The sequence below is a fragment of the Vicugna pacos genome, chromosome 3 (genome assembly GCF_048564905.1).
Source record: "Vicugna pacos chromosome 3, VicPac4, whole genome shotgun sequence".
NCBI classification, from domain to species: Eukaryota; Metazoa; Chordata; class Mammalia; order Artiodactyla; family Camelidae; genus Vicugna; species Vicugna pacos.
This window is the reverse complement of record NC_132989.1, coordinates 97,064,799-97,080,090: the sequence shown is the minus strand read 5'-3', so window position 1 is coordinate 97,080,090 and position 15,292 is coordinate 97,064,799. Positions and strand designations below refer to the sequence as shown.

The window sequence follows — 15,292 nt, the reverse complement described above, 5'->3', positions numbered from 1 at the left end:
AAAATGTGAGCAATACACAATGGTGCCTGGTGTCCTACGTGGAAATGCCTGCTGCTCCACTTCCACCTCTGCATCTTTTAAGTCCTTGATGATAACATTAATTTCTACAAGATTCCTTCAGGTATGTGGTGTGGCTTTGGTTTACTATTTTGGTAGGTAGAAGCAGTTCTAATAGCGGTTTGATTTGGTTTTTGTTTTTAATTTAAAGCCCTGGCGCCCTCTAGCGGGAAAGCGGAGCAATCCAGAGACCATAGTGAAGCATGTTCTCTGACCGGTATTCTCTCTTTGGAATCAAGTGTTTCCGTTTCCCTTCCTGCATTTTGCGTACCACATTCCTTTTTCATTATGTTTTTTTTTTTCTTCTGTCTCCTCTGCTTTAAAGTCACAACCTCTTCATCTCTGTAAGTAAAGATGCGAGCTCTGCAGGACTGAGGACAATTACGCTTAAGATGCTTTTGTTTCAGTTTAATTCCAGACATTGAGGAACACTTTTAACATTTCTTAAGTTCATTCTAAGAAGTGTACTTTTTACACCAGAGCAGTTTAGCTGGCATTTAAGTAAACTGCAGTTTAAGAAAGTAATTCAAATGGCTCATATTAGTTCCCCCTTACCCAAAGTAACTTAGAAGGTTCCTTAGAATTTACATACATTGGTCTGAAAAAAAACACCTGGTAGAGAATTCTGATTGTAATAATAGTGGAAATAGGGGGCTGGTGGTCCAAAAACAGCCCTATGAAATTCTCTATTTCAATTGCCTCAAAGTTAAGAGAGTGTGGTTGTGCATGAAAAAACAGTATGTTAAAGAGATTTGGGCTGAGAGCTAAACATCTAATGTCTGTGAACTCAGCGCCACCACTTATACGCTCTGCTTAGCTTAGGTTCGCAGAATACAACAAAGCAGAGGACAACACCCAAACCCAGAGTTATGTGAAGACCTTTTGAAAATCCTATCAGCTAATTAAGTGGTCAGCTAATTAAGAAGGGAACGTGGAGCAGGCCTTTGTATATTCAATAAGAGAGCATTGTCTAACTTAAGGTCTGGGCATGAAAAGAGGGAACTATAATTGCTTTCAGAAAGAAAAATGGGCAGAAATCATGCCTTTGGAAATGAGGAAGAAAAAAATTCTAATAGTTATGTTGGGGAATACGAAAGAAAAAGCGATCGCAAATCAAAGCAGACTTTCTCTAGCAACATAGGAAAACAAAGGGTTACGACCATTTCCTTCTGAAACTGAAGAGGAAACGCAAAATAGGCTGCTGGGCTCTGCCTACTGCACGCCTATTCCCCCTCCTCCGCAGCTGGAGCGGCGAAGTTCAGCACCACGGAAAGCGTCCCCTCTCACGCCTCGGGGGTTACGCATGCTCCTTGGAGCCCGCAGCCTCGGTTTTGCGGGTGGGAATATAATTCGAGCGAGCGTCTCTGGCAACTCACTGGGAGTTGACAACAGCGAAGAGGAGAGGACGCGAGGCAGCGAGGACAGCATCGAATGATCGCCAGAGAGTCATAACGAGGAAGAGAGAACTCTTCAGAAACCTCGTCCAAGCAGCGGCAGAGGAAACCAGCAAAGGTATTTGAAAGCGAAGCAGCGGGCCCCCAATAGCGGTCTTGAGCAGCTGGGTTGGGTATGCGCTAGTGCCCAAGTGACAGTGGGAAACGCAGGGCGGGGGAAGTCTGAGTCTTACAGTAGGGACCCGGAGACTCCATCCTTGGCCGGAGAATCTTTGGACGCCGACCGCTTGCCTTAGGAACTGTGCTCTTCAGCTCTCGAATTCCCCTCCAGAACAGACGCTGAGCGCAACTCCCGCACCCAAGGCCAAACTCCGCGCGCCGGCCTCGCGCCAGGCACCCAGTTCCTAGGCGCTCTCTTCAGCTGCTGTTTTGAAAGCCCCCAAGCACTACGTGCGCCCTCGACTTGGGACGGAACCCTGGGAGAGCTGGACTCCCTTAGGTCTTATTCCCCGAAACATGACCTAGAGGCACCTGCGCAGGCAGGTGGCCGCTGCAGCCGCGATAGCCGTCATGAATAAAGCGGCCGGCGGGGACGAGCTCGCAGAACTCTTCAGTCTGATTCCAGACCTTGTGCAGGCAGCCAACACCAGCGGCAACGAGTCGCAGCTCCAGGACTTGTGGTGGGAGCTGGGGCTAGAGTTGCCGGACGGCGCAGCGCCAGGGCTTCCCCCGGACGGCGGCGGCGGCCCAGAGAGCGCGGACACCGAGGCCCGGGTGAGGATCCTCATCAGCGTGGTGTACTGGGTGGTGTGCGCCCTGGGGCTGACGGGCAACCTTCTGGTGCTCTACCTGATGAAGAGTAAGCTGGGCTGGCGCAAGTCCTCCATCAACCTCTTCGTCACCAACCTGGCGCTGACTGACTTTCAGTTCGTGCTCACTCTGCCCTTCTGGGCAGTCGAAAACGCCCTCGACTTCAAATGGCCCTTTGGCAAGGCCATGTGTAAGATCGTTTCCATCGTGACGTCCATGAACATGTATGCCAGCGTCTTTTTCCTCACCTCCATGAGCGTGGCGCGCTACCACTCGGTGGCCTCGGCTCTTAAGAGCCACCGGACCCGAGGGCACGGCCGGGGAGAGTGCTGCGGCCGGAGCCTGGCGGACAGCCGCTGCTTCTCGGCCAGAGCACTGTGCGTGTTGATCTGGGCCTTGGCCGCGCTCGCCTCACTGCCCAATGCCATCTTCTCCACCACGATCAAGGTGATGGGCGAGGAGCTGTGCCTGGTACGTTTCCCGGACAAGTTGCTGGGCTGCGACCGGCAGTTCTGGCTGGGCCTCTACCATTTGCAGAAGGTGCTGCTGGGCTTTGTGCTGCCGCTGGGCATCATCAGCCTGTGCTATCTGCTGCTGGTGCGCTTCATCTCCGACCACCGCGTGGCCGGGACCGAAGGAGGGGCCTCGGCAGCCGGGGGATGCCTGGCCGAAGCCAGCGCCCGGAGACGCTCCAAGGTCACCAGATCAGTGACCATCGTGGTCCTGTCCTTCTTCTTGTGTTGGCTGCCCAACCAGGCGCTCACTACCTGGAGCATCCTCATCAAGTTCAACGCGGTGCCCTTTAGTCAAGAGTACTTCCTGTGCCAGGTGTACGCGTTCCCCGTGAGCGTGTGCCTGGCGCACTCCAACAGCTGTCTCAACCCCATCCTCTACTGCCTCGTGCGCCGGGAGTTTCGTAAAGCTCTCAAGAACCTGCTGTGGCGCATCGCGTCGCCTTCTCTCACCAGCATGCGCCCTTTCACCGCCACCACCAAGCCGGAGCCCGAGGACCAGGGGCTGCAGGCCCTGGCGCCTCTCCACCAGGCCGCCGAGCCCGACCTGCTCTACTACCCGCCGGGCGTGGTAGTCTACAGCGGGGGGCGCTACGACGTGCTGCCCAGCAGCTCCGCCTACTGAAGCAGGCTGAAGCCCAAGGGTGGGCAGAAACTGCAAAGTGGCCTTCTCCGGGAGGGAAAGGGGAGAAAGGGGTAGGGGATGATGGGGGGGAGGGGGACCCGGATTCAGAGGTCGGAGGGACGAGGGTAGGGAGAAGCACCAAGGAGCAGCAACCAGTGAAGAGGCCGGGGGACCTTTGCCAGAGAGGGGAGGCTGCGAAAACAGGCAGAGAGAGAGAGACAGAGAGAGAGCGCGCGAGCGAGCTGGCAAAGAGGCCGAGATCAGACTGACTCACAGGGCCAAGCCACCAGCCTCGGTCCACCTTCTGTGCACACATCCCCCTTTCTCTCCTTGTGCTGTCAATGCTGAGCAGTGTGGGGACGCCCAGAAGCGGAGAGAGGCATGTAGAGCAATTCGGGCGCGAGGAAGTGGGGCTCAGCCAAACGATTGGCGGACAATGGAGCTGCGACTTTAATGCAGCTCTTGAAAGGGTCCTCAAGGTGCATCCAGCCGAGGAAGCCTCCCACAAAACCTTTCCTTTAAGCCTTGACCCCGAGACTAACTTGCTGCTTGGTTGCGCCGAGAGCCAAGAAACTTTTTCGGAGTTGGAAGAAAGGAGTGACATCCTAGACTGGGAGAAAGCCACCTCCCGTGGGACGTCTAAAGGTTTATCATTTCGGACAGGGCGAGTGGGCACACGCGAAGCCCGACCGCGACTTTGCACTGCCTCTGCGCTCACAGGTCGCCGTGGCCAAAACACTCCAGCTATTCGCGTCACCGCGGGAGCTAGCGGACGCAGTGTAGTTGGAGGGACCTAACAGAGCGACCTCTTCAGGCAACGGCCCCTAAAGGGGAAAGGGGGTTCACGCGCTCTCTAGGTAACCCTGCAGCAAGTGAGTGCACCATGCGCTCGAAGCCTGGGCATCTGGGTTCCCCGGAGAGCGGTGTGGGTGCCGGGAGACGCTGTGCGTGCGCTGGGGTCTGCGCGCTGCAGGTGAGCTGTACTCAGGAGCAACTGGAAATGATCTGAGTAGACATGCTATTGAGAGTGGGGACTTTTCTCCCCTCATTCTTTGGGAATCAGAATACCGGTTTGATTGAGGCTCTGGACCAGCGAGTAGAGGGATGGCTCTGCCGCTTTTTTTTTTTTTTTTTTTTTTTTGTAAACTGAGAGAGCAGATTAAGAGATGCTGTAGAATTGTGGTTCCTGAAAACCAAATTCCTGGAAGCTGGAGACTGATCTTTCAAGAGGAGGAGTGAGATGGGAAAGGGAATGAGACAAGTACAACCTGTCCTGAAGGAAAAAGACTGAGATCCTGTTCTGAGGGGACCGCCAGACTTTCAGGTGTGAGGTTCCTTACTGTTTCTAACACCAAGGAGAGAAGGCAGGGAATCAGAATTCCCATAGGACACTACCTTAACTAAGTTTCATTTATTCTAAGGAGTACTCAGTGTGTTGACCTGCATGATGAATTCTTCCTTAACCCCTGGATGGTCTATGGGACCATCCCTGAAGAGTGACAGATTTCTCATGACAATTCTGTTCTGGTCACAGCAGTGTAGTTCTTTCCTGAGGCTGCTCAGAGATCGGGGATCAAACATCAATCTACCCACCCAGCTGCCAACTTTGACAGAGGTGCTACTGTTGTTCTGCTTGGCAACCTAGTTTTGGGGTTAAAAACCCCCACCATGTGAGCACCTACTGGTGTGCTTATTTTAATGACCATAATCATTACACAAACATGTCTGCTTAAATAGCCTCTTGAACTACAAATCATTTTGTAATTTTGTTGGAAATTCCCTGCAGTATCTGAGATTTAAGGCTCAAAATGTGAGCTCTGCAGCCCCAGCATCCCTTGTCCTGCTTTCTGTAACACAACACAGTGCAATGAGGAAGCACTCAGAACCTTGCCACAAAAACAGAAGCTGCCTGACCTCCCCAGTCCTGAGCAATCTTGAGAAGTTAGCTTTTTTTAGAAAACAGAATAATGCGTTTATTTTAAAGTAATCATATTAGTCTCTCACTGCCCCTTAGGAAGAAACCCTAATGATACTGATATTGAAAACCAATGGGCTAATAAAGATGGAATGGTAAGCTCTTCAGGTCTCCAAAATACAAATAAATGAACAAGTGAACACAACAAAGAACAAAAGTAGCATGGCAGTGTATCCATGTGTAACACTGCTGTTAGACTCTTACTGAGATTCTCTTTATTAAGGCAACTTGTCACTTTGGTTTTGACAATAAAATAATGCGTAGGTAGCCCAGGATTTTTAGGAAAGTATGTTGAAGTGTGTGATTCTGCTATGATGGGTACTAGGAAAACAGAAGGGGGGGCAAGGCCTTCATGAAAGATCTCTGTGAAAAGGGTCACCCTGTCCTCATTCAAACCTGAGGGCTTCTGAGAACGTGGCTAGAGGGAGCAATGACCATGACTTTTGTCTACGACAAGGACAAAAGCATCAACAAGGAAGTGGTCAAATCAGCTGACATCAGTGATTTAGTTTTTGGATGCCTGTCGTGTGCCAAGCCCTGTGCTGAGTGCTGGGATCGAGTACACATTCCTAGCATTTAGAAGGGGACACTGCCATGTGTACAAGGCAAACGAGTCATGGAACAGTGAGTTGAATGTCATAGAAAGGGCCAAGAGAAAGTGCTATCTATGGGAATCCAGGGGTGGAAAGCTTGATTCTGCTGGGGGATCAGAGGCTTCCTGGTCAAAGCAGTATTTGAGATGGACCTAGAAATATGGGTGCAATGTAGACGGGCAAGTATGGCAATTGAGACAGGAAGTGGGGATGCAGAGAGGACATCTGAAGCTGAGGAAATGCAGTGATCAGAAGCTTTGAGGCTGGAATGCCAGGTACGTTGCGGGGGAAGTGGGAGGCAGAGCAGTGTGGCTTCCCTTTCTCCGACAGGATATCCTAGGATTTCTACAAAGAATGTAGATGTCCCTGCACTTGCTCTATTGGTCTGGTAATGGAACATTTTTGTCCCAGAGTGGATATGACATTGGTATACTAAGGACAAATGTTTGAGTTCCCAAGGTGGCTAAAGGCTTTTAAAATTGGATTCTATCAACTCATTCAAACCTCAATGCGGTTGAGTTAAAAAAGTAAAGTATTTGAATATTTGTGTGTGTGTGAGAGAGAGAGAGAGAATGTGTGTGTGTGTGTGCATGTGTGTGTATTCTAGCTCTCTTCTTCATCCAATAGCCCAGCCAGTGTTCCATCTGAAACTAGCTTCATTTGCAATAAAGACTGTGGTTGGCCAGAGATGACTACTCTTGACTTCCTGGGGGTCTAGGGTTGATGGCCCTCAGCTGCAGATCACCCTCCCAGATCACGCAATCATTCATTTCAAAATCTTCAATCACCAGAGCTATCCTTGCAGAAATGATCAGGAAATATACATGGAACTCCCTCTGCAAATAATTCCACTTCTAAACCTTACAGAGATCAAGGACAGGGAGGTGAAACAAAAGAGGCAGCTTGGTGCTGTTTCTTTCAGGAAGCTAAGTGCTGTGTCATGTGGGCTCCTAGGGGCACCTGCTCATCTTCCTCCTACGCTGTGGGGTTGGGAGCAGGTGTTCTCCCCAGTCGTTCCTAAGACAGTCACGACCCTGCTGCTCTAGGATGGATGATGTGAGCGGGAGAGGGAGGGAGGAAGGCTGGGGAAGATGGAGTAGTTTTGCATGTGATCCTCCCGAAAGAGAATGAGATGCTTTCCTTTGTGAGTGAATATAGCAGTAGACAGCAGGGGGACCTGACTGAGGGGCAGAGAATAAGTGTCCGTGGGGAGAGGAGAACATCTCAGAGATTAAGTGAAACAACAGCACATTCAGGTTTGAGAAGACAGCCCAGCCCAGTCCAGGAAAAAAAATAATAATCTGGAGAAAAATGGGATAAACTGCAGGATCCCAGAGAGACTGGTGTCTGATCAGGAAGCTGTGTGTTCTGCAGGTGGCAAGCATGAGCAGTGAGCAGGAAGGAGTGACCACTTCCGTGTAAGCCCCTGCCCCTCCCTCCTCCCGCCCCACCACTGCACACAAACTAGAAGAGACCAGATCTCTGAGGGGCTCCAGATGTACCACCCCACACCCTAGCACTGCCCCAGGCACAGGGGTGATGATGCAGTGGCAGCAGAGATCAGACTCTTAAAAAAGGAGGCGATCAAGAGAACTGCAGCAGCAGCCTGGAAGCCCCCAAAAGTAGCAAGAGGAGAGGGAATGTGAGATAATACAGACCCAGTTTGAGACCACTAGAGAAATTGGGGAGGGGGCTGCCCCACAATGACAGTGGATCTGGCTTGCCCTCTGGCTGGCACTCTTCAGCGCTGCCCTCAGACCCAGGCAGCCAACCCTGCCCTGGGTTTGATTATTAGAGGGCCCTGCTCTGACCTCCCCTCCCAGCTGTGCCCATCCCCACATGCAAGGAATCCACCTCCCACCTTCTGGATGATGCTCCAGTACCTGAGACATCAGAATTCCTCCATCTAAATGGCCCTGAGCCTATTGATAAGGGTTTAGTTGGTCCTTTCCTCCAGAAGGTAGACAACACCGCTGAGTCTGTGTACCTTTAGGTGTGAGGGGTGACTCAGGGCGGCTGTTCAGAGGTGTGATAGAGAGTGGAGGGGCTGGGAAGGCCATGGGTGTACCGATGCCAAAGTGCACACAAGGGCCCTCACGGTACAGGACAGAGCTAAGGGCGGGAGGAGGACGACGGACCTCCATCAGTGTTCTTGCCCTGAGCCCTGCAAATGGAAATGTCAGGAGTGGGTCTGCACTCCTCATACCCCCGGCAGGTGTGTGAAAGAGGGCCCAAAGACCCACCCAAAGAGCACAGTTCCTCTTCTCAGAGCTGCTACCCTAAATGAGCTGACACCGCAGGGCCTGCCGCGCTACTGAGCGGTCCATTCTACTCCGCCCGAGGTAAACCACAGAGCAGTCCAAATCCCGATGGCCCTGTCTTCCAAGCACCTCATTTCCTTTCTCCAAATTCCCTTCCAGCATGGAAGTTAGAAATTCATGCTAAGTTAGAAACTCATCCGAGGCCATTAGACTACACCACCAGAATCTTAAGACGAAGCAGGAAGAGGAACCACATACATCTTTTTAATTGTAAAGACATGTGGGCAAATCATTCTGCGCCCCACAGGCCCATCTGGAATTGTATAGACAAACACTTCTGAAGTGCTGTGGATGGGGGGAATTCTAGGCCTGGGGGAGCAGGATGGGGAGCCTTTAAAAATAGTGATGATGGCTATCACTTACCTAGCACAGACCAGCTGCCCGCCTGCAGGCTCAGGGCTGCTCTCATAGGAAACAGCAGAGCCCAAGTGCCTGGTTCAAAGCCCAGCTCTGCCACTTAGGGCTGTGCAGCTTCAGACAAATTATGTAATGATCATGCCTGAGAGAAGCTACTGCACCTGGAGAAGAGAAGATCACAGGGGACACAGGACGCAGTTCTTCGAAAGCCTTTCATATAGACTCCAGGGGATGGAACCAAAGTGCAGGCTAGAGAGAGAGATTTTCACCGTGTCAATAAAATGAGCTCTTTGAAAGTGGTGAATCCTCCAGCATGAGATGTTGTAGACATGTCAGGGATATCATAAATTAACACGAATTAATTACAAGCAAGTAACTATGAATTAAATGTGAGTAAATTAACATCATAAAATAAATCATCGCCAATATTTTGAGTAATGGCAAATCTGATGAAAAATATGCCCCTCCCACCTGACTATATTTGGGCCCCTGGTTAAAAAAAAAAAAATCACATCCTAGAATAAATCCTAGCATCACAGGTACATGCTAGTCTGCTTCTCGGGTTTCGTCAAGGCCTGAAATGCCCTGTGGAAAACAGAGCCTGTCTCTCCATTCAGCTGCACCGAGACACAGGGAGAAAGGCGCGTGGAGGTGCTGTCACCCACACTTGTTCTTTGCCACTGGTGAATGGAGGCATAGCCCAGTTTCCCTTAAAACAAATGATGCCTAAAATAAGGAAACGGTTGTGCAGACGGCTGGCTGAGAGTGAGGGGTCGGCAGACGACTGCAGCTACAAGTCATAACATGGGGCATCCAATGGGCAGACACAAGACGAGCAGAGCTAAAGAAAAGATTGATTTCTTGCTGCGTGCTCCACTGTGTCTGACATTAGGGACGATGTCTCTTTATTGACCTAATCCATGTGTCTAACAAAGAGAGCCACAAAGCAACTGCCGATCAGTGCCAGCACAGAGGCCGTGATCACCACGACGACGACGCTCCCGGCCATGTTGACCAGAAAGCCCAGGCCACCTCCGACCAGGATCTGAGCCAGCTGCACCATGCAGGTGAGGGAGGCGCAGTCCAGGCCCTGCCCTCTCCCGCTGCTGTCCAGGTCCCCTCCCCGGGCCTGCTGCCTCTGCAAGGGAAGCACAGGAACAGCATTTGATCTACACCAACTGTCCTTCAGGGCAGAAGTCAGCAAGCAAACTTTTTCTGTACAAAGCCAGATAATAAACACTTTCAGCTTGTGGGTCGCGTGGTCTTGGTTGCAACTACATGACTCTGCCACTGTTGTGCAAAAGCAGTGGCAGTGCATTAACAAGCTGGCATTCCAACATAATTTGGTGGACATTGGTATTTGAATTTCATGTAACTTTCACTTGTCACAGATATTATCCTTCTACTGATTTTTTAAAAATCATTTAAAAAATTTAAAAGATTTCTTAGCTCACAACAGGCTGGACAAAAGCAGGGCGTAGGCCACACTTGGCCAACAAGACATAGTTTGTCAACCCCTGATTTAAGCACCACGCCCTGCCTGAACCTGTCTTCCCTGCCTGCCACAAAGTCTGACACTCCACCATTAACACACAGGAGAGTTAAATGGTTAAGAATGCAAAATTATCTCTTCCTAAGAAGTCAGTATGTGCAATGTAGTAGAAACTCAATAAATAATCCATTCCTTTTCTTTCCTGGTGTCAAAACTTCAAACATTTTTAGAAAGATGTTAAATCACAGATATATGTAGGAGAAACAACATAAAAATGAAATTCAACCTTTCAAAATATGGTTGATATTTGGTTAGTTGATTAATATCTGATCACTATTTGATATTTGGTCAGAAATGATTGATAAGATTGCCATTTGTTGGGTATCATCTGTGTGCTAGGCCTTCTGCAAGGCTCTTTCACATACGTTACTTCATCGCATCCTCACCACCTCCCTGGATGCATGTATTATAATTATAATGAGCCCCATGATGAGAATAACACTACCACCTACCATATTTGCAGTCTGCCAGGTGCCAGGTAGGCATTATGCTAACCAGATCACCTACACTTTCTTGTTTCATTTAATTTTCCAACAACTCTATAAGGTGGGTGTATCATTCCCATTTGATGGATTAGAAAACTAAGGCTCTGAGTGATAATTCCTGTACTATTAAATAAAAAAGTCATTGTGCAGGAAAAAATGCATATTATCCTTTGAGTAAGAAAGGGAGAATAATAAAACAGATTCATATTTGCTGGATTTTCATTCAAAAATACTGGAAAGACAGACAAAACCCTGATTAAAATGGTTACACGTAGGAGCCAGGGTGGCAGATAGGGAAAGCGTGGAGGGAGGGGTGGCGGGAGCCACTTACTACACACTCGTGTATCTTTGTGGGTGCTGAACCACGTGACTGCATTGTCCATCTAAAAATGAACTCATTTTAAGTGATATTTAATACACAAATGAATAGCATCCCCAGTATCACCAAGCTGCCATGCGGGGGAGGCAGGATTTGAATGCAAGTTTCTCTGAGTCCTAAGCCTATGTATTTTGGGCCGAGTACCATCTAACTCTCTTAGAGGGACAGTTCTTTATGCTGCTGTCTCTTTAGAAGCAAAGTCCCTTTTACTGGGGAAAAATTGCATATTTTGATAAGAAAAAACTTTACAGCAGAAATACCCAATCTAGTGCTCTTTTAGGGCAACGTAGGGTCTTGCCCTCTGGCTTAAGTGCTGAGGTGGAGATGGGGAGGCCTCCCTTCAAGCAACTGGTGGAGGTGATCACCTATGACCGGCTTTCCTCCTTGCACACAGGGTCTGACTTACTAATACCTAGACATCCAAGGAAAATGTTGCTTACAAATTTCCTACCCTCCACCAATAACTCCTGGAAATTCCACCATGCACCCCTACAGTGGTTCAGGCTAGGAGCCCTCGATGTGGCACCCAGAAATGTTGCAGTCATAAGCCCAGGGTTCCCCTTGCTTGGTCTCTGTGTGATTGTGGGCTGGTTTCTCGGCATTACCAACCCCCTGCACCACCTTCCCGGCCCCTCCACCGGCCCACCGCTTCCTAATCTGATCAATGGGAGTCACGGTACCTGCCCTACTGCTCCCAGGTGCACAGGGCTTCAGAGTAAGGTCCGGGAGGGGTTGGGGCTGGGAAGACAGTCATGCCTTGGCCAGACCATTGTTACACCTGGCTGGACATTTTAGTGCTGCTGTTTCAAGAGCCCTTATTTTTCACCTCTGCTCTACACCTTCCTACCAAGTTCCCCCAGCCTTCAGGTGACTCCAGAAGTGACTCAGAGCCGAGGCTCAACAACGCACCTGCTCCTCCTGCTCCTCGCGGCGGTACATGGCAATGAGGTTAAAGGGCACGGTGTACAGGGTGCTAGACATCACGCCAAACAAGGTGCACATGGCCAGGGTGGAGTAGACATTCGGGAAGAGCCCGATAAATCCCGTCCCCAGGCCAAACAGCAAATACCCCATGAAGTAAAGACCCTTTAATCCGATGTGGGGAACCAAAGCTTTCTGAAAGTCTGCGGGGAGAAGAGAGGGAGAAATTACAGCTGGCAGTGCCTCACAACATTTCATCATTTCAGACAACCTTCCCTTCTGAAGAGTCACTTTTTTTAGCCTTCCTTTGATCCTGAGTCATGAACGAAAGAAGCCCCTTATCTGTGCTTGAAAACAGCTGGCTTTTGAATCAGCTCTGAATCCTTTGCATAAAAGAGAGCTGGAAATTGCCTTGGTGGGTTGACTTCTATTCTGCAAGATAGGACCAAGCACTGTGTCGTGGACAGCTGGATAGCAACAGGTTGCAGAAGAGGTGATACAAAAGCCCACCTTGGTTATGGGACCCTGGGGCTACAAGGCATGGAAGAAAAGTGGGGGTCTTTCTGATACACAGGGATCTAGCCTAACAGGACCAAAATAACAATCCAGGTCTGTCTTGGCCCCTGAAGCCCAAAGTCAGGTTGGGGAAAATGGGAATAACCAGATTTTATAGAATGATCCAAGTAGTTCAGCATCTTCACCCCACCTGAATGCCGTCTACACAACATGAGAAAGAAGTAAAGAATGTCTATCACCTGACTTGCCAGCCCTTCCCAGGCTGACAAGGGGCTCCCCTCACGGGCGCCTCCCATTGCTGGTGCCCTTATTCTCTATGGACAACTTCTGGAACTTCCCTAAACCCCAGCTTCCTCATCAGAAAACGTGGAACTAATAAAACCTTTCTTTGTGGTTGTTATTAGGATCAAATGAGATAAACTGTGTCAGATAAACTGAAATCACCCAGCACAAGCACACAGAAGACATCCAGTTAATGGTGCCTATCATTATTTCAGCAAATACAGGCTTGGCTGAACATGGTTGACTCGTACCTTGGGTCCCCTCCCGGCAGGTGAACTTAACTTGCTAATAAAGGTATCACACTAGAGCTCATTTTTTAAAATGGAAAATTCTGCTTTAAAATATTTTATTATGTTTTCCACCATGGTAGGGAAAGTCCCTAAAAAGTACTTTTATCTCCCTTTTTTAATTGGTTATTTTTAATCTGTATTTTCCTTATCTTTCCCTGCTCATTCTACCGGAACACATGAACTCATGGGGATAAATAAATGACAGATACTAGAAATGTGCCTATTCAAGAGTGTAATTTTCCATATCTATTCAAATAATTATTAATTTACACTGCAAAGACAAGAAACCTAATCTGTATTACAGTTGTATCAGTTCTGAAACCAGACAGTGTCTTGGGGCATCCCATGGAGTTCTGAAAATGTTAAATGAGCCAACATTGCTCCCTCTATTAAATTCATCCCATGACTGGAGGACTGTTGTCAAGGATGAAAGGAAAAGCAGCATAAAGCGAGGTCAGTTTCTGTTTGCTTAATGATTATATTTATGTGGAAAATGTAATCTAAGTTGTCTCAGTACCTGAAAGCTATTATCGGTACTTCTTAGGGAAATGTTCTCACAAGCGTACAGGCCAATCAGGAAGAAGGCAAAGGAAAATAAAGAGATATTTGGAAACATAGGTAACTTCAGTACAAAGACTGAAAATCCAGCAAAGAATGCTTTATTCATGAAGATAAATCAATCAATTTAAGGACCAAGTTGACTCACTGGGTCTGATAACAACTCACACTGTGTCTCTCATCAAGATTGGAGGGAAATGATTGATTAAAGGCCAGCTATGAATAGTAGTGCAAGAGATGGACAACTGGCTATCTTTCAGTACTCAGCCTTGCTCTTCTCATTGATCTGAGCATGGCTGCTGTGCAAAGGCTCTTGAAACCAAGTCCCTTATCACTGTCCCCCACCCCCGGCCCCAGCAGCCAGATTGCCCAGCCGAGCTCTGTCTGGACAGAAATTCTGGACCTGGACCCGATGTTATGTGATAATCCAAAATAGAGGATTATATGGTGTGCTCTGGAATTAAAGGAAATGATTGATTCTGCCCAGAGTGGGTTGGGATGTGGCAGAAAGACTTGACAGATTGCACAGAAGAGGTCACACTGGAGCTGGGTCTGAAAGCATGATTAGTAGTTGTCAGGGTGGGAAGGTAGAAAAAGCAGTTCAAGTGGAAGAAATCAAAAGCAAAACAGAGATGAAAATCTGCACAGAGGGTCACTGGGGGATTTACTGTGTGGGAGCGACAGAGGTCCAAGTGTGAGCCAGGCCAAACTGCAAACCCTGGAGTGCCAAGATTGGGGCTCTCTCTTATGAACATGAGAGCCCCTGAAGGTCCTTAGGCAGAGTGGTTGGTATTTTATAAGTAAAATTTTACTTCTAACTCACAATGATAGGGATCCCATGTACTTACACATTAGATGTAACTATGGAAAACTATTCAAATATTAGTTTATTTTGTACACAGGGCTTTTAACTAGAAAAGACCTAAAAGAAAAAGCATGCTTTTAATTTTTAAATGCCATGAATTTCACACAGAAACTCCAACTAGACTAATGGAGGGTCCCTAGGAGGGATTCTCTGAGGAAAAAAAAAAGGTTAAAATGCTAATTTTGACACAAAATTAAAATGCTAATGATGTTTTGAAAAATGTATTCCTCTTACAAGAATAAGATTAGGAACAAAGAGTCCCCTCACCTTTTGAAAGCACAGAGGGATGGAGATGGATAATTTATTAGATCCTTTTGGTCTAATGCTCCCTGATTCTAGGTACTTGAAATCTTCCTCCTGGAATTTTCTTAATTCATACACTCTAAGGGGAAAAAAATGGGTTTTGCTAAAGAAAGGTATACTTTAAGCCACCACTATTTGGTTACCATAAATTTAGAAATAATGAATTTTATGGTTCTATGATTATTGCACTCATAAATTCCTTATATGTTTGTATTAGGTGCCCTTTGCTCAACTGTGCTATATTTTGAAGAGACTTTCTTGATTTCAAAGCAGGTTTCCCGCTGTGGTATGGCTATGTGGTAAAGGGCTGAATGCCAGGCTAGGGGTCATTATAAACATTCACCCTCCTCTCCCACAAGCAGCACACTTCAGTGACAGAATGATGCCCCTGAGAATGGCAACGGGGATTTGTCCCTCATCGCCTCCCCCTCCCTGACCTGGGCCATACCCCTGCCGTCTCCTGGGCCTATCCAAAGCCTAGAGCTCTGCCCTGGGGG

The 15,292-nt window shown here is 48.3% G+C and overlaps 2 protein-coding genes across 2 annotated transcripts in view; one reads left to right on the top strand and one right to left on the bottom strand.

Moving 5' to 3' along the window:
- The first annotated feature begins 617 nt into the window (after positions 1-617).
- Positions 618-4,404, top strand: RXFP3 (relaxin family peptide receptor 3). The gene has a single exon (XM_006199649.3). The coding sequence runs from the start codon at positions 2,022-2,024 to the stop codon at positions 3,396-3,398; it is 1,377 nt and encodes a 458-aa protein (XP_006199711.1). The 5' UTR covers positions 618-2,021; the 3' UTR covers positions 3,399-4,404.
- Positions 4,405-9,516: 5,112 nt separating this feature from the next.
- SLC45A2 (solute carrier family 45 member 2) overlaps positions 9,517-15,292 on the bottom strand; it is a 31,020-nt gene continuing 25,244 nt past the window's right edge. Inside the window, exons 6-7 of the mRNA XM_006199650.4 lie at positions 11,970-12,184; positions 9,517-9,782 (exon numbers count right to left, since the gene is read on the bottom strand). Of these exons, the coding sequence (XP_006199712.1) occupies positions 9,558-9,782; positions 11,970-12,184 (440 nt within the window). The 3' untranslated portion in view covers positions 9,517-9,557. The remainder of the gene's footprint in view (positions 9,783-11,969; positions 12,185-15,292) is intronic.

Bases quoted from the DNA above. Each gene is read 5' to 3' on its own strand.
- RXFP3 (XM_006199649.3), top strand. From the start codon at position 2,022: ATGAATAAAGCGGCCGGCGGGGACGAGCTCGCAGAACTCTTCAGTCTG.